The following is a 22,303-nucleotide window of genomic DNA, read 5'->3' as shown; positions in this document are numbered from 1 at the left end:
TCACCAATTACTGTCAGTTATTGCTTTTAACCAATAAATTAGAGGCTTTGAGTTATGAGTCAGTTGCTCTGTGCCTCTTGCAAGCAAGTGAAAGTACCTGTAGAAGGGAGAGATTGCTACATGACAAGTTTTGGCATGTCTTAAAGGATCATCTCAGCGGAATCCGGTGAAACACAGAACAGTACATCCCAGCAACGTGCCCTTTGGCCTCCCATTTTTGTGCTGACCATGGTACTTTTCTAAACTAATCTCATCTGCCTGCACATAGTCCGTATTCCTCTATTCTCTAACTGTACATGTGTCTATCTTAAACACCTCCAAATGGAGAGAGTCCAGTAAACTGCCTTGCCAGTTTAACAGTCCACACAACACAATTTTCTTTGTGTCTGTCGGTTTTTGTGGTGCCAAGGATGTTTTATGAAGGGGTGATGGAGGTTAACGTTTTAACTACTGGAATTTTATGTCCTGTTCTTGACTGTTTACCTGTGGCTAAAGAATATTTATTTGTAATAAATGGTAATTCTTATTATGTACAGAAACCTGGTCTGTGCTTTCGATCAACAAGGTCTTTAAAAAACATAGATACATTTTTGGCATGATTTCATTAACTGTTGTGACTACTATGGGAATAACAGGGCGTGATTTCTAGCACACTACCCTCATCTACCCATTTTTCTCAATTGAACCCCATGAGTTTTTTTAACAAGATTTTTAGCTGGAATCAGAAAAGGCAAATGAGTTGTTAACATGAAGCTGGTTATCTGGTGAGGGTGACTTTACAATCTTTCTGGTTGACCACTGCCCAATGTGTTTCCTACTACAGCATGAGCTTTTCTTTTCCACAATAGCGTTTGATGTGATACTTTATTAAAAATCTTCTGGAAATTTAAGTATGGTATTTCGACAGATATACCCTTAAAATAAAGGGCAAGAAACAAGATATTTAAGGGAAGATAAAAATCACAACTTTGAAAAATCATCATGGAAAATCAGTTTGGGCAAAGCTCAGAACCAACAAGGAACAGGAAACATGGGTGGGAGTAGTTGTCAGGCTCCCTAACAGTAATTGTGTCAGGAAGGTGCATAAATCTAAAAATGAAACAAGGGTAATTCAGCAAAGTCATGGAAGGTATTGGTGACAGTGCTGTCATACAATAATCTACTTATTGACCCCTGGTTTGGGTTTCATGAGGGCTACTTGTCACCAGATCTTATCACAGTCTTGATCTGCATGTAAACAAAAAAGCTGGGCAAAAGAGTCATTGTTCAGGACGTGAAAGCAGCATTTGACTATGTATGACTTAATAAAATGAACTTGAGTATTGCTGAAAAAGATACAATTTGTTTACACTTTTTAATTTGCACTCGTCAGGACAATTTGCAAGAATTATCAACGTAAAAATAAAACAAGATTTGTCCTATATGAGAAGACTTTGTGGATAAGTGGATTTTGATTGGTAGAGATCAGAAGTCACATGACACATGGTAATAGTCCAACAGGTTTATTTGAAATCACAAGCTTTTGCAGCATTGCCCCGATGTTAGGTGGAGTGAAGACAGGCACCAAAATTTATGGGTAGAGAGATCAAAAGATCATATAAATATTGTGAATGGAGTGTTGACAGGCTGAATAGGAATTCTCTGCTGGTGATCATAAGGGTCAGACAGTGTGTGCAAAGTGTCAACAGCTGAATAGCAAGTGAAGGGATGACCTACAATCCGATTAATTGAGGCAGAGATAATTACAAAAAATTAAAAGTAAGATGGTGTTGGAAACAAACACCATACAGATACAGGACAGTATGGTGAGGTTACATGTAGCGTGACATGAACCCAAGATCTTTCCTAAAGTGCAGTGTCCAGAAGCAGTCAGAAAACTCCAGTTGCAGCTGAGTTAGAGTAGAGTTGAGTAGATTTTATTTGTCATTGCTACTGTATATAACTGGACCAAGGTGCTACATGGACAGCACAAACGACACGATCATACATAGGATGGCATAAAGTGCGTAAGAAGTGAAAAGCATGCAAGTTACAGTATAACAGAAGAATGTTCTAGCAGCAATTTGAAGTCATGTAAGGAATTTCAGGTCGAAAAGAGCCCTATCATACCGTGCTAAGGAGCTTGATGACTTGGGGGAAGAACGCTTCACCATAACCTCCTTGCTTTTTCTACCAAACGCCTCAATTTCTAAACTCAGGTTTCAAATTCTGCCTTATTTGTCACTTTTTCAACTTGCCCTTCCACCTTAAGTGATCCTGGAACATGTGCCTCCAGCTTCTTCTGGTCCTCAACTTCCTTTCGATATCTTCTTTCTTTCACATTGATGTTTATGAGATGACAGTGTTATGGACCAGACCACATCCCCTCAAAATATATTAAGAAGGTAACCCAGACCTTAACCTATTCAGAAAAGGTAAATGTGAGGTGCTGTGCACCAGATGCAATCCGATTAGTCAAACTACATGACGTTAAGCAAAACACAATTTATTCAAACACGATAGTTAAAATGCAACTGAAGAAAGAGGAACTGGAAAATTTAACAGCATAATAGATTATTTTACTACTAAACAGAAACTGTTCCAATATTGTAACATCGCATACACACAGCCTTGGCAAAAGGCAAATTCTGAGAGAAGATTATCTCACATGCAGATCTCCAATCCAGGAGGAAAGAACATCAAAAGATAATTCTGAGAGAGAGAGAGTTACACCAACAATTGTGTCATCAGCAAACGTACTCACTCACCCTTCCATTTCCTCATCTAACTCATTTATAAAAATCACAAAGAGCAGAGGTCCCAGAACCTGAATACATTCCATCTACTACCATCCTCTGAATTCTCTGGCCAGCCAATACTGTATCGGGACAGCCAGATTTTCCTGTATCCTATGCCTCCTAACGTTTTGAATAAGTCTACTGTGGGGAATCTTATCAAACATTTTGCTAAAATCCATGTACAACACACCCATTGCTCTACCTTCACCACAGTGTTTTGTCACATCATCAAAGAATTCAATAGGGTTTGTGAAGCAAGACCTGCCCCTCACAAAGCCATGCTGACTATCTCTAATCAAGTTATGCTTTACCAAATAATCATTAATCCTGTCCCTAAAAGTCCTCTCCAATAATTTGCCCACCACAGACGTAGCACTTATTAGTTTGTAGTCCCCAGGATTATCCTTCTTGCCTTTCAAATATCTATCCAAGGACCCACGTGTATAAGTTGGATAACTGACTGCACTTCAATTATTCTGCGTTGTTGTGTATTTCGAAGCCCACCTGGAGATCGGATACTGAATGTCCTTAACCATTGAAGTGTTCTCCAACTAGGAGGAACATTCTTGTCTGGCAATTATTGAGTTGTGTCCATTCATCCATTGTCATAACATCTTGCATGGTCTCGCCAACATACCATGCCTCAGGGCATCCTTGCATGCAGTGTAAGAGGTAGACAGCATTGGCTGAGTCACATGAGTATCTGCCACTGACGTGATGGATGGTGTCCCACATGTAATGATAGTATCCATATCAATGATCTGACATGTCTTGCAGAGGCTGCCGTGGCAGGGTTGTGTGGTGTTGTAGTCAATGTTGTCCTGAAGGCTGGACAGTTTACTGTGAATGATGGTTGGGTTAAGGTTTGGCGCTTGTTTGAAGGCGAGAAGTGGAGGCGTAGGGATGATCTTGGCAAGATGTTTTATCGATGACATGTTGAAGGTGTGAAGAGCATGACATAGTTTCTGTGCTCCAGGGAAGTACAGGGTGGTGAAGGGTATTCTATCAATTGTGTCCTGTGTCTGTCTTCTGAGGAGGTCATTGCGGTTTTTCGCTGTGACACATTGGAATTGTAATTGATAAGTTTAGCATCGTATCCTGTTCTTATGAGGTGTGACTTCTGACCTCGTCCACCCTGGTCCAACACCGATACCTCTGATTGGTAGAGGCATTACATGGAGAATGCACCACTTAGATGGTGACTGATGGTTAATTGCCAAGCTTTGTTTAAATTTTAAACCTGACAGGTTGACTCTTGTCAACCATCCTCTGCTTAAAAAAAATCTTTACGCAGAGAGATGTGAATACATGGAATGCGTTGCCAGCTGTGTTGGTGGAAGCAGAGTCATTTGGGACATTTAAGCGACTGCTGGACATGCACATGGATAGCAGTGAGTTGAGGGGTGCGACGGTTAAGTTGATATTAGGATTAAATCTCGACACAACATCGTGGGCCAAAGGGCCTGTTCTGTGCTGTTATGTTCTATATTCTAAGGCATTGTCCTGAGAAATAAACTGACAAATCATTATATTGCAACTGGAGTAATGTGTATGCATTGTATTTCTGTCCACATTAAACATGGCCCTATTTATTAACATGTGTAGCTTTCAGTATGATCAAATGTACCACACCATGGACCCAATTAAAAAAATGTTAGTGGTTCTCAACGTAATTATATGCACACTTTGGACAGCATTTGCTAAATAATCTTATTCCAGTTGTGTCTGTGGTTGGACTCTGTTTTGAGTTTTACAAAAATGGTTAAGCACGGTGGCACAGTGGTTAGCACTGCTGCCTCACAGCGCCAGAGACCCGGGTTCAATTCCCGCCTCAGGCGACTGACTGTGTGGAGTTTGCACGTTCTCCCTGTGTCTGCGTGGGTTTCCTCTGGGTGCTCCGGTTTCCTCCCACAGTCCAAAGATGTGCAGGTCAGGTGGATTGGCTATGCTAAATTGCCCGTAGTGTTAGGTAAGGGGTAGATGTAGATGTAGGGGTATGGGTGGGTTGCGCTTCGGCGGTGCGGTGTGGACTTGTTGGGCCGAAGGGCCTGTTTCCACACTGTAAGTAATCTAATCTAATCACAGTCAGTGCTTTATTTGTTGTGAACAGCTGAAAGGATATGATCTGTCAAGTGTTGGATAAAATATTTTGACAAAATTATCTTTTTTTAAGCAATATTCAAGTTCTGTACAAGCAAATGAAAAATTACATGAATGGGAATTAAGGGAAACAATTCCTCACTGATTGGAGTGATACCTAATGAGAAGGAAGGTGTTTGTGACTGTTTGTGTCCAATCATCTCCGCTTCAGGACACTTGCAGGAGTTCCTCATCGTAGTGTCATTTGCTTAACCATTTGCAGCTACTTCATAATGGCCTTCTCTCTTTCACAAGGTCAGAAATGTGGATGTTTACTGATGTTTGTGCAATTTTTACTCCCATTCACAACTCCTCAAATATGGAAGCAATCCATATGCATATACTACAAGATCTGGGCATCATCCACATTCGTATCCAATCAGAATTTCTCAGTAAGCTGGTCCTGGTAGTTTTCCTTCTTGCAGGAAAATGGAGACTTCTTTTTCAGGTATTGATGACCCTCACAGTGGATTAATTACAAGGGCATTTAAGCAAACAGTGTTGCTTTACTTTCTTCATCAGAGTTTCCTTGCAAGGTAAAGAGGTTAATGGAAAAGCATTTTCACCCATTAAGTTAAAATGGATACTGATGCCTTTCTTTGTGCATAGCCAGCTGGAGGCTGATGAGTTCTCTTCATGTCTGTTGTGACAGCTTTAGCAGGAAGTTCAGAAGCTTCTGAAAGTATGATCATGTGGTCAGTTTCAGCTATTTTATGAGTTCAGCAAGGCTGTCCATTTTCAAAAGATATAGAATTTAAAGAAAAATATATAGCAAAGAATTTACTTTTATTTGGAATTTCTCTTCCTGTCCTCTGCAATGACAATGAAAAGAATCAATGTGCACTTATTTTTAATAGTTCCTGATCTCTACCAAGATCATAACCTTGTGTTCAGGAAACTGAAACGTACTCTGGAGGTACCAAAGTGATGCAAAATGGAAAGCAACAGGATGATTTTCCGTTTTGCTTAGTTTCTGATCTCCATCATAAGGGTTAGGGTAAAATTACCTGGTGAATGCCATTTTGCTGCACCTTTTGGGTTCTGACGTTTGAGGGAGAATTCTTGTTAGGAACCACAATTGTGCATGCCCAATGTATGTCTGAAGACTACTTTTCTTGAGCGCTCGGAGGCCACTTAAACAGACCATTTGGTCCAACTTGTCCCTGCCAACCAGATATCCTAAATTAATCTAGTCCTATTTGCCAGCACTTCACCCATATCCCTTTTAAAGCCTTCCGATTAATATACCCATCCAGATACCTTTTAAACGTTGTAATTGTACCAGCCCCCACCACTTCCTCTGGCAGCTCATTCCATACATGCACAACCCTTTGTATGAAAAAGCTGCTCCTTAGATCCCTTTTAATTCTTTCCCCTCTCACCTTAAATCTATGGCCTCTAGTTTTGGACTCACCTTTCCCTAGGGAAAAGACCTTGTCTATTTACCCTATTCCATGCCCCTCATGATTTTATAAACTTCTAGTAGGTTACGCTTCAGCGTTCAATGCTCCAGGGAAAATAGACCAAGTCCACTCAACCTCTCCCATAGCTCAAATCCTCCAACCCTGATAGCATCCTTGTAAATCTTTTCTAAACACTTCCAAGTTTTGCAACATCCTTCCTATAGTAGGGAGACCAGAATTGCACGCAGGATTCCAATTGTGGCATAACCAATGTCCTGTACAGCTGCAACATGACTTCCCAACTCCTATGCTCAGTGCACTTACCAATAAAGGCAAACATACCAAACTGTCCTATCAATCTGCACCTTCACTTTCAAAGAACTATGAACCTGCATTCCAAGGTCTCTTTGTTCAGTGACACTCCCCAGGACCTTATGATTAAGTGTATAAATCCCGGTCTGATTTGCCTTTTCAATATGCAGCACCTAACATTTATCTAATTTAAATTCTCTCTGCCTTGGCCCATTGGCCCATCTGATCAAGATGCTATTGTATTCTGAGGTAACCTTCATCATTTTCCACTACACCTCCAGTTTTGGTGTCATGTGCAAACTCACTAACCATACCTACTATGTTCACGTCGAAATCATTTTTATAAATGACGAAAAGCAGTGGATCCAGCACCGGTCCTAATGGCGCACCACTGGTCAAAGGCCTGCAGTCCGAAAAGCAAAAATCACCCTCTGTCTTCTATCTTTGAGCCGGTTTATATCCAATATCCAGTTCTCCCTGTATTCCGTGTGATCTAAACTTGCAGTCTACCATAAGGAACCTTGTTGAATGCCTTACTGAAGTTCATGTAGATCACATCTACCACACTACCCTCACTTATGCCTTTTTTGTTTTGAAGGTTTGTTGACTTACAATAACCTTTTAAAAGGAAATTAGTGGCATATGTCATGGATAAATTCCTCATTTTTGCTTTCTAAACAAATGTTTCCTACTACAACAAACCATGGCATTATATAATACTTTACAAGAGATTCAAAGCCATCTGTTTTATTTCTCTCTGACCAGTAATGCTGCAAAATTTCTCGTGAATGTTCTTGAGACAGTCGACGAGTTGAACCTTGAAGATGCAATTGAACGTATCATTGATGCAGTTGAAAAACAGCCATGTAAGTACTTAGTTAAAATTGTAGCAATTAAGGCCCAGAAATCTATTGTTAATCAGCTTCAAGTTGTGTGTAGTACAGTGTTCAATCTTCAGCATCAACTTTGTGAAGGGAAGAATATTCTGCTGCATGCAATAACTGTGGTAGATTTCTGGGGCATTGTTGGGAGGGATATCTGTGCCTTTGGCCCAGAGTTGTTTTTGGATTCCATGCACCTGTACTAGGATTTTACTTGTGAAAACAGGGTAGGCAAATGGTTGGATTCTAATAGTTTCCCTGCACCCACTTGGGAAATCCAGTGTTGAGGCTCTAACAACCTGCCCTAAGCCAGACCTGCTAAGTTGGTTGAGTACTAACTGGGAAGTATTGTGTGCCTGTAATGGAATGTTGGCCCTTATTTCAAGGGGGTTGGAGTATAAGGATGAGAATGTCAACTGTGCTGATGAGACTACATCTGGAGAACTGTGATCGGTTTTGGTCTCCTCATTTAAGGAAAAAACATTTCATTAGATGCAGTTCAGAGAAGGTTCACTTGTGTATATTTAAGGCTGAAATAAATCACTTGGGGAATCATGGGTTACAGGAAAATGGCAGGAAAGTAGATTTGAGGAATTCAGATCGTTTATGATCATATTGAATGGAAGAGCAGGCTTGAGGGCTGAATGGCATTTTTAATGTTATGACATGCTTTGTAGGAATTTTATCAGACTAAATTTGATACCAGGCCATATATGAAATATTAGGATAGATAAGTAAATAGTTGTCAATGAGGCACATTTTAACAAGCATCTTGAAAGAGGAGAGTAAGGAGATTAGCGTTAAGAGTTTCGGCCCAGGCAGCTGAAGGCACAGTCACCAGTGATGGGTAATTAAAATCAGAGATGCACATTAAGCCAGAATTGGAGGGGTGCAGAGATCTCAAAGAAGATTATAGAGCTCAGGAGTAGTGCAGCAATGGAGGGATTTACAGAATCAGATAGGAATTTCAAAACAAACATTTCTGGATCAGGAGTCAGTGTAGGTCAGTAATTTCAGGAGTGACAGGTAAATAACTTGTTGTGAGCTTAGGTTGTGGTCATCAGCATTTTGAAGTTGTAGATTTTGCAATAGTTTACATTGGAGTTCTTTACCCAGATGATAGGGATTCATGTGTGTTCGATACCTGTTTAAAATCCAGAGTTAGTTGTTAAAAGTAGAAACAATTTAACACAAAGAGAGCTGTTTGATTTGTGTGTTTTTACTTTTCAGTGAACTGCAACATGATAGAGCAATCAATGGTGGAGGCAGCAGTCCAGGAGTGCAGTCAGACTTGTGATGAAACTATGTAGGTCAAATTAAAGATTTATATGTTAGATTGACCAGATATTGTGGATGGCGATCTCACTAAGTTTTCAGCTTTTATGTATGCTGATAAAAACCTTGGAAATGGCACATTTCTGCACCTATTAAACAAAAGTCCAATATTTTTAATGTGGGGAATATCCATTCACTCATATTTTAAGATTTCCATTATCCTCAAATTTAGTTACATGTTAATTGGGGCTATAATAACCCAGTGCACACATGTAAAATTTGTTTCTTTTATCATGACTCCAGAGTTCTTTGATCTTGCTTCTCATCCTCAATCTTTCCCTAAATTCACCTCTTGACCCAGCCTTTCATTCCCAATCTCTGTTTTCACTAAAGTGTGCCTCCAGTACACATTCTAAGTGAAGATTGGTGCGAGGTCAACAATATAAATGCATCTCATGCACAATGAAGATACCCTGTCAACACCTTGGCAATTGTGATTGCCTTGTCATTAAAGACAAACTGTATGAATATCTCAATCAAATGGTTGACATAGTATCTTAAAATGTGGTGAGATTTTCCATGCACATCAGATGCCTAGCTAATGAATGGGGGAAATTGCGATACTTTTTGTCCCAGCATTAACTTCTGGCATTCATGCCATTGTAAGAGGAAAAACGTTTCAGTGAAAAACAAAAATACAACGAACTGTTGCATGAAGCATATAAAATTAAATATCACAGATTAAGTAAATTATAAATGAATAGAAGAGGAACAGAGTACTACCTTTTTTTTTCGCAAGGCCACAGCTAGTCATTACTGAAGATTTATGTTGCTTTCATCTGTTTGATCAATTATAATGGCAAAATGCGGAGGTGTATCTTTCACTAATTTAGTATTGATAATTGTTCATTTATATTGATAGAGAACATGTCTTCAACATAATTGGTGCATTTGATGTTCCTCGTTATATCTACAATTCAGAAAGGAAGAAATTTTTACCGTGAGTTTTACTAATTCTGTTTATTGGGACAATTGAACAGTTCATGATTTTGTATTTATGTGACGTATGTTGGAAATATTGTACTTTTAAGGTTCAGATTTATTATAATTTTTATGGGCTTTGTAGTGGAACTACGACATTTGATAAACCACTGGAATATTTGTCAGTAGATAACTTATCATAACTTCCATTTTTCTTTCACATGTTCAGCTATTATTTCTTGAAAATATCCTTTGCTGCCTTTGTTTGTCAAAGATTCTTAGTGTAGGTGGATTGGCCATGCTAAATTGCCCATTGTGTCCAGGAATGGACAGGCTAGGTGGATTAGTCATGGGAAATGCAGGGCTTCAGGTAGGGGGTCTTGGTGTGAAGTTCTTTGGAAGGTTGGTGTTATCTCGATGGGCCGAAAGGCCTGCTTCCACACTGTAGGGATTGTATGATTCTACGTATCCTGTTCACCTCCAGCTGGCCTCTTTCAGGTTACATAGGATACAAAGGTGTTGATCATTCCTGAGATACAATATCACAGTGGCATAGTTTTGTATTTTAAAAGGAATAATTTCGATCTTTCATTCACTGTGAAAATTAAGCATCTCAATTGCTCTTGGAACTTTGTATTTTAACTCATCACTGTCACAAAGTCTAGATTCAGTCTCATTAATTTCAAATGCAATGAACTAATAAGCTGTGACGTTTTCTCTTTGTTGCATATCTCCAGTGTAGGTTCTGATGTCTTACACCAGCATAGGAAGATAAGAATATTGTAATAGCTAATACAACCTGATACCATGAGGAAAGATATTAAACATTCATATAAGATGAAAACTAAAATGTGTAGTTTTACTGGTTGAATCCAACTCTTACGTAATCACAGAAGTGTTTTCAAAAGCAATAAATAAAGCAAACTGGTGGATAAGAATGGAATGTAAAGTATTGACATGCTAATTTGGTTCATTTCATCACCAGGTGTTCCTGTGCACCAGATTGTTATTTTCGTTGTGAGTTTGGAAAATCATATGCAAAATAAATGGGTTTATTTAATGAAATGCAGTTTAAGTAAAACCTTGTTTGTGTACCGTAGTCTTGCAATGACAGATCGCAGTGCACCTTGTCTGTTTGGAACATCGCGAAACAAAGCTGAACTATTTTGTGAACGCTACACTATTATGCAACAGGTAAAGGAAAGACAAAAATAAATCTTGACCATGTTTCAAGTGGAAATCTTTTATTTCATTACTTGCCTTTTTTTTGTAATTTTGGGTTGAACATAATTTGAAAACAAATAATTTCAATGTGTACGGTCCTAGTACTTTTTGGAAGGTGATGCATGTGCATAAAAGGATAGAGAACTCCAAATAATCATTATGTAAGTTCCAGGTTCAGTATGGCAATTTATTCTTTATCTCACTTAAAAAAATAGGGCCTGACTTGTCAATCTGGAATTAGCGAGGAGGAGATATAATTGGGCATGTGGCCTGGACAGAAATTCAACCCTTTCTTGCTACTTCTGTAGTTAGGTGCTGGGCAATAAGGTCCATTGGCGATTTTCTCAATGCACAGGCAATTAAGGCCCTTAAGTAGTCAATTAATAGCCACTTAAGGGTCTCAACAAGCCACCTCCCCAGTCACCTGCCACCTTCACAAGTGAGAAAGGTGGCTTGTTTCCTGTTTGGGAAGCCATGGCATTCTGATTGCCAAGTTAAGTGATGGAGGATCTCCAATTGCCTCAGTCTGGTGGCAGTTGGAGGTAGAGATGGTATCAGTGAGTGGCCTGTAAAACCCCACTCCATGAAAAGAGTAAAAATCTATCTTGCCTTCTGGCTGCTGGATCTCCTAAGGAGTAGGCCTTGATTGCCAGACTTTGGAATCCAGAATTGGCAACTGATGATTCAGGTAATCAGTGCTGAGGTCTTGATTGCTAAAAATTAACTAAGGAACCAATCAGTTGAGTTATCTCACCCGTGTGAATGATGTGTTGGGTGTCTCACATCTGCACACACATGGGTGCTGGGGAAAAAATAAGCACTACCGCAGTTAGGCAGTAGTGTAGGGGTTATTAAATTAAAGGGAAAAAAAGAAAAAAAAAACGATAGTTTAAAAAAAATTAACAGAGGAGTTCACACAGCATTGCCCTTTGATGTGAAGGGCACTGCTTGTAAAAAAAAAACAAAGAAAAAATGAATGATGTGTTGGTTGCCATCTAACTTTCTTGGCCCCCACACTTTGAAAATTTATGGGAAACATTTGACCATAGAACATATTTCGGTTAAATGTAAAATCATAATTGCAGAGTGGATTCAACTTTCTTCAGTTTTATAAAGACTTTATTGATTATGGATAACAGGAAAAATGTGATTTATTATTGAGGGAGCCACGTTTTACAGAATGACGCTATTCATTGCAGCAACATATTTTGGCCTGAACGGTATTTGTTTTAAATCTGTTTTGTGCATATATAAACAAAGTTACTTTGACAAAGCAAGTTGTAGATATTTTAGCATTCTCATACAAATTCTGAATAGCTATACAATACCAGCATCATTTAATAAGTTTGATATCTCAAAGGAATGGTTAGATTCACTATGTAGAATCATATAACCCAGAGAAAGCAAAATGGCTTATTTTGCTTATACTAATTCTTGGGGAGAGACTTGGGAAGAGTTACCGAATTCCATTTAACATAAGTTGTATTTATGGAGGTGGTATCCAAATTCAGAACTTTTTTCAATTTTTGGGTATCTGCAGAATTGATAAATGAATTGTCTCATATATTAATACTTTATTTTACAGCGAACTCATAGACATGAATTATTTACACCTCCTGTGACAGGATCACATCCTGATGAGAACAGAAATAAATTTCAAGTAAGGTGCCAAATGTTTGTCAACAGTTGTCTTTCAAATACAATTGTCTTTGTCAGTTGGACTATGTTACCTCCCATGGACAAAAGGCAAACAAATTTTAAGTTTCTTAAAAATGTTTCTGTTTGTCTGTCTCTATAATTTTTCTCAATCTATTTTGCCATTTTTTTGCACATTTCTGGCATAAACAGGGTGGGAGCAACATGAAAATGGCATTGGAACATTTAACACCCCATCTTCAGTTAACCACCATCTTGGGTAGGATCCTGAGATGGGAACCAGGGAGCTTCCCTTTTTCAGGGGGGAGGCCATATATAACAATATTCAGTTTAGGATTGTATGCCATAAAGAATTCACTTAACAAAGAATGCTGGTAATTTTTAAAACGTGTTTACTTTCACATGATTACCACGAACCAATGATCTTGCATTAGGTGGGCTGACAGATAATTATTGATCCTTTCCAGCATCTATGAAGAAAACAGATATAGTAATTTGAGAATGATGACATTATTCTGCAATTTCTGCTACCTCAATTGATAAATTTGGCAAGGCAATATTGAGGTGGCATTTTGCAGTAAATCAAATTCAATTAATGTAAAACAAGTTTAAACTACTAGGAGAGATGGCCTTCAAGTAATTCCACAATACAGAGTAAGGAAGAAGATGTATTATAGCTGTATTGTTGAGCTTTCATACTTTCTTTATTGTTTTAGCTAAAAACTATAGAAATGCTCCTTGGCAGCACATCAAAGGTTGGAGAAGTCATTGTTCTGGGGATGATAACACAACTGAAAGAGGTAAGCTTAGTAATCAAGAGTTTGTTACCTCAACTATGGCTCCAGGTTATACTGAAATACAGCAGTTTTGCCCTGCCAGTATTCTGAGAGCCAGAAAATGAACAAGGGTAGGGTAGGTATGAGTGGTAAATTAATTGTGCACTTGAAAAACTGACCATTGCATTGCTTGTATAGTGAAATCTGGTATGGATGTTTCTGAATTTTACCCACATTTTCAATTTTGAATTGATGCAGTGGAACTTGGATATTTTGTATGAAATCGCAATGAAGTTGCTTAAAATACTTAGTAAATGATGTGAGATCGAACTGTACAAGGTAATGGGCTCCCAGGTATTTGGCATATATTAACTTTCAAACTTTGCTGGTGGAAACCATGCTGTTTTCTTCAGCATCTCAAGTTGAGTAGGGTTCCTGCAGATTAATAAATAAATAAATTAATTAATTAACCTCTGCTGGAATTTAATTAAATATCGCACAACACCAGGTTATAGTCCAACAGGTTTATTTGGAAGCACTAGCTTTCAGAGCGCTGCTCCTTCATTAGGTGATTGTCATCGTCACAATCACCCGATGAAGGAGCAATCTCCGAAAGCTAATGCTTCCAATTAAACCTGTTGGACTATAACCTGATGTTGTGTGATTTTTAACTTTGTACACCCCAGTCCAATACCGGTGTCTCCAAATCACATCTGCTGGAATTGTGCATTATATGTAAGAAGTGGTTTAAGTTCACTCTTGTGATTCTCAGGTAAACATTCACTTCATGGGTACAAAAGGTATGATGCATTAGTGGTGGGATTGATACCTTCTAATATTGTATCCCCACCATGGGGTGGGAAAGGAGGATTTGTGATGCTGTTTCCCCTTTAATAAGGTTATGTTGTCCTTGTTTTTGTTTTCAAGAGGCATCATAAAGACAGAGGTGCTGATTTGTCTGGAAATGGTTACTTTGGACAATGACAGGGGAGTGGCCAGTCCTCCCAATTGAGTTTTTTTTCTAGCTTTTGTTTTAGCAAGCAGTGAAAAATGACTGGTGGGGACCTAGAGAAGCAGCTACAGTGAAAAGAGGTTCCATGCTTCAGTAGAGGTCTTGTCTGAACTTTTTCTCTGACATCTCTCCTGCCTTTAAGAACCTGTGTTGGAATGTACCTTTTGCCAAGAGGAGTGTTTATGGGATGTTGCAGGAATTGGAACAGCTTTGTTAAGTTGTGATAGAGCTGGTTGGGTTATCAAATAAGTTATTTTAAATCCTGTTTTCTTTTATTTGAGTTTCATCCATAGTGTTAAAATTCTGTTTTGTTTAAAACTGAATGGTTTGACAGGCTGCATCACTCCTGGAATATCCACTTTACATCTGCCTAAAAGGAATAAGTAAGGGTCTGGGCCACCTTCTTAAAGTGTTTTGAGGGGTCTGGCCTAGTCCATAACAGATTTAAGAGAAAATTCTAATATTTATCACTATTGCTTGCCACTTTTTGTCAATGTTTTAAAATTATCAGAATCAAAATAAGGTGAATGACAAGGGTCTTTTCCCTCGGTTGAGGGAGTCCAAAATTAGAACATAAATCATTACAGTACAGGTTCTTCGGCCCTCAAAGTTACACTGACCTGTGGAACTAATCTGAAGTCCATCTATCCTACACTATTCCATTTTCATCCATATGTTTATCCAATGACCATTTAAATGCCCTTAAAGTTGGTAAGCCTACTACTGTTGCAGACAGTGTGTTCCACGCCCCTACTACTCTCTGAGTAAAGAAACTACCTCTGACATCTTTCCTATGTTCATCACCCCTCAATTTAAAGCTATGTCCCTTCATGCTAGCCATCACCATCAGAGGAAAAAGGCTCTCACTGTCCACCCTATCTAACCCTCTGATTATCTTATATGTCTCCATTAAGTCATCGCTCAACCTTCTTCTCTCTGACATAAACAACCTCAAGTCTTTCAACCTTTTCTCATAAGACCATCTCTCCTAACCAGACAATATTCTAGTAAATCTCCACTGAACCCTTTGCAAAGCAAAGTTTATTAGAGGGAAATATTTTTAAAATGAGAAGAGAAAGATTAAGGGCACGAGAGGTAACATTTTAACACAAGAGTGGTTTGTTTAGGAATAAACTGTGAGAAAATGGTGGATGAAGGCTTAAATGTTACTTGGATATGTTCATGAATAGGAATGATTACTTGGATAAGTTCATGAATAGGAACGGTTTGGAGGAATATAGATCTGCACAGGCAGATGTGACTAGTTTAGCCTGGCAACATGGTCGGTGTGGACTGGTTGGACTCCATGACTCTGTAAATGAGTCCAGTGCAACCAAAATCTGAAATGGAGCTTTTTTTCAATGTTGATAATGCTGAATGATCACTTAATTATATTTACCGTTTCAGGGAAAATTCTTTCTTGAAGATCCAACTGGAACTGTTCAACTCAATCTTAGTAAAGCTATATCCTTTTGTGTTTCACCTACGCAGTTTAAATCTTCAACTTCAACACATTGTCTAGCTATCACCATTGTTAACAGCTAACCCGAGAATGCAACTTTAAAAAAAAGGGCTTTGTGATTTACACATGAAAGAAGTGAAACTATCACTGTATTCGAACAGATGAAAGGAGATACAGACAATCAATTTTTCAGTTACATCACACTGCAAAGTTTTGTTATAAATTCTGTATTACGATCGAGCCCTCCACTGTCACCTGATGAAGGAGCATCGCACTGAAGGCTAGTGTGCTTCCAATTAAACCTGTTAGACTATAACCTGATGTTGTGTGATTTTTAACTTTGTACACCCCAGTCCAACACCGGCATCTCCAAATCAGTTTAAATCGCATTCACATGAAAAGTGAAGTATAATCTCATTCAACTGATAAATTTAAAGTAGATGTAAAGATAGCATAAAGAGAGAATGAAAAACAAACAAGAGTGAAGGAATTCTATTTTTATAAAATCTTTCATAAGATTTTTATTAAAAGTTGGAGTGGTAGTTTGTGCAGTAATACTAAATGGCACCAACTGAGCATGAAGTGAAGCATAAGACTATAGTGATTTATGGGTGAAGAGAGGGAGGATGATACAAAATGATGATGCTCACTTGAAGAATGAGTGCAGATAAATTGGGCCAAATGCTTTGCTTCAGCATTGTGACAATTCTGTGATACACAATTTGAAGGAACTAAGAGGAAACATTTAAATGGTGTGAACCTGGAGGGTTAGTACTCTTAGAATGGAATTACAAATGTTAACAAGAGTATGGGTTTTCTTGAGAATGAAAAGAAAGAAAATATATGCAAAAGACATGAAAAGCTCCATTTTTGTACTGCTCCATTTTTCAGATCAACTGCATAAAATGTTTGGCCCCAGAACCAATGGAGAATTGTTCTTCATGATGATTGAAACTCTTTTGCATTAAGCACATCACAAACACAATTATGACCTGAAGCAACTTGCTTTTTTATTACATATTCCCTTTTTTAAAAGAAATAAGTTCAGTTTCTCTTTCAGATGATCAAAGCTTTGTGTTTAAAAAATCATTTTCCACCGGTATTAAAGGGCATTTCTGTAATTTATCCTGAATTTCTTTAACCAGAAAGCACCAGTTTCATAGTGGCTTATATACAGAATCTTGCTTCGTTCTTGCAGAAGGTAATGAAGAATTTGTTTTATCTCCACAATGCTTGCAGCAACTTTCATGTGTTTCTGTCATCAAAGGTCATTGCTTTATGAGCCTTCTCTGTTTTTCCATCCATAATAATAGGTTATTAAATTATTAATAACTGGTGTGATGCGCTTTTAGATGTGCATCATAAATCACCTTTGTTCTTGAATTTTAATAGTTCTGCTTAAGTGATGGTCAATTTGAACCTTGCTGTCATTATAGTAGCACAGCCTGAACCCCAATCATGACTATTTATCACAAAGCTATTGCAATAAAGCAAAAACTTGCACTTATATGGTATATTTTGTACCTTCAGAATATCCCAAAGTACCATCGACCAAATAAGTACTTCTAAAAGGTAGTCCCTGTTGAGTGGAAAAGTGACAGACAACTTGTGCACAGCAAAGTTCCTCAGATAGTAACTGGTGACCAAATAATCCGTATTTTAGATTGATGGATGAATGTTGGCCAGACAAGACAGAATCTGATTATTCAGTTTGATGTATTGTTCATAAAACCTTCTTTTGTAATGATCAGTATAAACTCTGTAAATGGCAGTTATTATTAGAATCCTTTTTCAGGATGGTACGAAGATGGAGTTTTTCATGTCAATGGGTTTGGTTTTCCACCCACTGAACCTTCCAGCATTACAAGGTAATTTTCACCACGTTATTTTCTGATAAGTATCTGTTTCAAGGAAGTTTGCTGGCATTTGATATGAGAAGTGGCAGATGGAGTTTGATACAGATAAATGCGAAGTGCTGCATTTTGGGAAAGCAAATCTTAAGCCGAACCAATGTCCTGTACAGCCGCAACAACACCTCCCAACTCCTGTACTCAATACTCTGACCAATAAAGGAAAGCATACCCAAATGCCTTCTTCACTATCCTATATACCTGCGACTCCACTTTCAAGGAGCTATGAGCGTGCACTCCAAGGTCTCTTTGTTCAGCAAAACTCCGTAGGACCTTACCATTAAGTGTATAAGTCCTGCTAAGATATGCTTTCCCAAAATGCAGCACCTCGCATTTATCTGTATTAAAATCTATCTGCCACTTCTCAGCCCATTGGCCCATTTGGTCAAGATCCTGTTGTAATCTGAGGTAACCCTCTTCGCTGTCCACTTCACCTCCAATTTTGGTGTCATCTGCAAACTTACTGACTGTACCTCTTATGCTCGCATCCAAATCATTTATGTAAATGTCAAAAAGTAGAGGACCCAGCATTGCTCCTTGTGACACTCCACTGGTCACAGGCCTCCAGTGTGAGAAACAACCCTCCACCACCACCCGCTGTCTTCTACCTTTGAGCCAGTTCTGTATCCAAATGGCTAGTTCTCCCTGTATTCTATGAGATCTAACCTTGTTAATAAGTCTCCCATGGGGAACCTTGTCGAACTCCTTGCTAAAGTCCATATTGTTCACATTTACTGCTCTGTCCTCATCAATCCTCTTTATTACTTCTTCAAAAAACTCAAACAAGTTTGTGAGACATGATTTTCCACGCACAAAGTCATTTTGACTATCCCTAATCAGTCCTTGCCTTTCCAAATACATGTACATCCTGTCCCTCAGGATTCCCTCCAACAACTTGCCCACCACCGAGGTCAGGCTCACTGGTCTATAGTTCCCTGGCTTGTCCTTACCACCCTTAAACAGTGGCACCTCACATGAGACTATCGATGATACAAATATCTCAACAAGAGGCCCAGCAATCAGTTCTCTGGCTTCCCACAGAGTTCTCAGGTACACCTGATCAGATCCTGGGGATTTATCCACCTTTACCCATTTCAAGACATCCAGCACTTCCTCCTCTGTAATATGGACATTTTGCAAGTTGTCACCATCTATTTCCCTACAGTCTATATCTTCTTCTGGAATATTGCTTGCAATTTTGGTCTCCTTTCTATTGGAAGGATATTGTAACGCTTGAAAGCGTTCAGAAAAATTTAACAAGGATGTTGCCAGGGTTGGAGGATTTGAGTTATAGGGAGAGGTTGAATAGGCTGGGGCTGTTTTCCCTGGAACCTTAGAGGCTGAGGAGTGTGCTTATAGAGGTTAATAAAATTATGAAGGGCATGGATAGAATAAATAGACAAAGTCTTTTCCCTGGGGTGGGGTAGTCCAGCACTGGAGGGCATAGGTTTAGGGTGAGAGGAGAAAGATATAAAAGAGACCTAAGGGGCAACATTTTCATGCAGAGGGTGGTATATGTATGGAATGAGCTGCCAGAGGAAGCGGTGGAGGCTAGTACAATTGCAACATTTAAAAGGCATCTGAATGGGTATATGAATAGGAACGGTTTGGAGGGATATGGGCCAGGTGCTGGCAGGTGGGATTAGATTGGGTTGGCATATCTGGTCGGCATGGAAGGATTGGACCGAAGGGTCTGTTTCTGTGCTGTACATCTCTGTGACTCTAATTTACTAAACTGCTTTGTGTGAATTGTTTTAAATCTATTAACTAAATTTATAAATAGTGAAAATAAACTGGAGCATTCTTCCTGTTCATAAATTGGCATTTGACAGTTTAGAAGAAAACTTGTGTTAATTAGAAGTTCAAATTGCTGACGTAGGATTATGGTTCTTGGTATTCAAGGTTACTCAATTGCTTATACTTAAGGACCTTGAAACTTTTCATGCTTTGTCTCATAGATCTTATTATGGCAACATTAACTTTTTTGGCGGTCCCTCTGCTACGTCAGTGAAATCTTCATCAAAATTAAAGCAATTGGAGGAAGAAAATGAAGATGCCATGTTTGTTTTTGTCTCTGATTTATGGCTGGACCAGGTGGAAGTACTTGAAAAACTTCATATGATGTTTTCAGGTAATATATTTACTGCATTCATTTAATCACACAGAACATGGAACATTACAGCGCAGTACAGGTTGTTCAGCCCTCGATGTTGCGCCAACCTGTGAAACATGATTATAGTTTACCACATTATATAGAATTCCACTTGTCATTGGGTGCTGAATTTATCTAAACTCATAAAGTTGGAAATTAATCCCAATCCTGCCCTTAACCAATATTCACACAGTTTCTTTCTCCACTTTACTGTTTTTCTTGTTTGTAATGTTTTTGGAAACCTGAGTATTGGTTGCTGGGTGGGGGGGGGCGCAAGAAGACCGAGTTATAACCTTCCTTGAAACCAGTATGCTTGCTGACATAAAGTCTGCTGGCTTATAATGTAATAGTTTTGTTTTAATACATATTGATTGGTTATCTCAATTTAAGAAATGGTGACAAAGGAAGTTGAATAGAAGTTTATAATTTACTTCAACTGACTGTTCCAGCATATAGTCAATTAAAATGTACAGTTTTGATATGTATACATTTGCATTAAACATTGCTGTAGTCATGGTGTAGACCACATATAGTTACACTGTGTGCTCTGCAGGTTATTCTTCCATGCCGCCCACTTGCTTCATCTTCTGTGGCAATTTTTCCTCTGCTCCCTATGGAAACAACCAAATAAAGTCTCTAATAGGTGAGATACAATTTTTATAAGCTTTTAATTGACTTGTTTAGAACTCCAGCTTGATTTTTAATTTGATCTTATCACATTTTCAGAATCTCTGAAAACACTTGCAGATATTATCTGTGAATATCCGAATATCCATAAAAAGTAAGTGCTTTAAACCTACAATCAGCCCATTAGTAGAATGTAGTTATTCTTGTTAAAATAATGGAGGAAGCAAATCATCAAAATATTCATCTTCAAAACATTAGTTTTGACAGATTTGATGTTTCATCCTCTAAATTTCACTTTCTTTTTGAATTCTGTAAAATTTGATAGATTTATTTGAGTTACCTTGTTCAATCTTTCATCACCTGACTACAGACCTAACAATTTATGTCCTTGTGTCAAACATTAATCACTGTGCACAAGGATGAGTATCTTAAATTCAGGAGCCAACCAAAAGGTCAGTGAGCACTGAGGTGATATGGAAATAAGCTTTTGTGTCATTTATGATATGAGAGGTGTGGTTTTAGGCTGAAATTTATGAAGGTTGTAGGATGGCAGTTCTCCAGTTTAGATAATATTTTGAAATATTAAAAGTCTGGAAGTACAAAAGAAATGGATGAGAATTTTGGCATTAAATGTTATTCTGAAAGGCAATGATGTGTGAAGATATAGGGCTGGAAGTTGTTAGGCTTTCCATAAGAAATTTAGCAATGGCAACTTTGGACTTTGAAAACTCATAGTTGGTAGATTCCAGCTAAATGACTTTCAAACAAAGTACATCCCAGCATCATTTTATATTACGGAAAAATTAGAATAAAGATCCTTCTTTACTATTCAGTGTAAAACATTTCATTTAATACAATGTAGAATATTTTTGCATCGTGTGACTTTTTAAAAAAAAGTCATCCTTCAAAAAATTCCGAAGATACAGTCAGTTCTGCTATAATACGGTAGTTCCGTTCTCATGCAATCCCATGCTATAAGAAAATTGTGTAATAGCAGTACCATTTAAAGTAATAAGGCTGGAATAGTGTTATAACCAATACATGCTTTAAAACTTTGCACTTTAGAAACAGTGTCCTCAATTCGTCAACTGTTATAGCGAATTCTCGCTAATGAAACACACATTATAGCAGAACAACCTGTATTTTTTTTCACTACGTTATGCTTGATAATAGAATCTGAATATGTTCTTTTGTTTTGCAGTAGCCGCTTTGTTTTTGTTCCTGGCCCTGACGATCCTGGTCCCGGTTCTATCTTACCCAGGTAATCACTAGTTCTTAGTGTATTCCTTCTGTTTTTAAAATTAATGGTGTCCACTTCCATTGGACTTGGTTTCCCAACAGTACAATTCCTACTATTTCCCATTCATCAGCTTTGAGTCATGATGGGACTAAATGAAATAATTCCATTGTTATCGGTTTTTGACCTCCTAGTCATTTTAGTCAGCTCTAACCCTATGAGTCTAATATCAAATGATATGCTCACCATCATTTCTTGGTAGTATTTGACTTTTTGCTCCATGTACCTTGTAGTATTCAGGGTCATGAAAGGTATTCGAGCAATTTTACATTCTTGAAATGTTCCCAATACAAATTTTTAAGTGTGGTTTTCTATCAAAACACTAAGATTCTTCTGAATACACAAAGAAGCAAAATCACTGTTGTTAGATTACGTAAAATTGGTTTTATAGAGAACCAATTGCAGAAACTTTTTATCAT

The 22,303-nt window shown here is 38.2% G+C and overlaps 1 protein-coding gene and 1 long non-coding RNA gene across 2 annotated transcripts in view; one reads left to right on the top strand and one right to left on the bottom strand.

Annotated features, from left to right (window-relative positions):
• pole2 (polymerase (DNA directed), epsilon 2) overlaps nucleotides 1–22,303 on the top strand; it is a 29,331-nt gene that overhangs the window by 3,145 nt on the left and 3,883 nt on the right. The window contains exons 2-14 of the mRNA XM_072568474.1: nucleotides 7,397–7,497; nucleotides 8,743–8,818; nucleotides 9,710–9,787; nucleotides 10,869–10,962; nucleotides 12,578–12,652; nucleotides 13,365–13,448; nucleotides 15,844–15,900; nucleotides 17,051–17,099; nucleotides 17,694–17,766; nucleotides 19,767–19,939; nucleotides 20,514–20,603; nucleotides 20,687–20,741; nucleotides 21,789–21,848. Of these exons, the coding sequence (XP_072424575.1) occupies nucleotides 7,397–7,497; nucleotides 8,743–8,818; nucleotides 9,710–9,787; nucleotides 10,869–10,962; nucleotides 12,578–12,652; nucleotides 13,365–13,448; nucleotides 15,844–15,900; nucleotides 17,051–17,099; nucleotides 17,694–17,766; nucleotides 19,767–19,939; nucleotides 20,514–20,603; nucleotides 20,687–20,741; nucleotides 21,789–21,848 (1,065 nt within the window). The remainder of the gene's footprint in view (nucleotides 1–7,396; nucleotides 7,498–8,742; nucleotides 8,819–9,709; nucleotides 9,788–10,868; nucleotides 10,963–12,577; nucleotides 12,653–13,364; nucleotides 13,449–15,843; nucleotides 15,901–17,050; nucleotides 17,100–17,693; nucleotides 17,767–19,766; nucleotides 19,940–20,513; nucleotides 20,604–20,686; nucleotides 20,742–21,788; nucleotides 21,849–22,303) is intronic.
• Nucleotides 12,126–22,303, bottom strand: part of LOC140476221 (uncharacterized) — a 21,978-nt gene continuing 11,800 nt past the window's right edge. Inside the window, exons 2-3 of the long non-coding RNA XR_011960433.1 lie at nucleotides 20,498–20,571; nucleotides 12,126–13,118 (exon numbers count right to left, since the gene is read on the bottom strand). This is a non-coding gene — a long non-coding RNA (uncharacterized lncRNA). The remainder of the gene's footprint in view (nucleotides 13,119–20,497; nucleotides 20,572–22,303) is intronic.

This window comes from Chiloscyllium punctatum, chromosome 4 (assembly GCF_047496795.1).
Source record: "Chiloscyllium punctatum isolate Juve2018m chromosome 4, sChiPun1.3, whole genome shotgun sequence".
NCBI lineage: Eukaryota > Metazoa > Chordata > Chondrichthyes > Orectolobiformes > Hemiscylliidae > Chiloscyllium > Chiloscyllium punctatum.
This window is presented reverse-complemented; position numbering and strand designations above follow the sequence as displayed.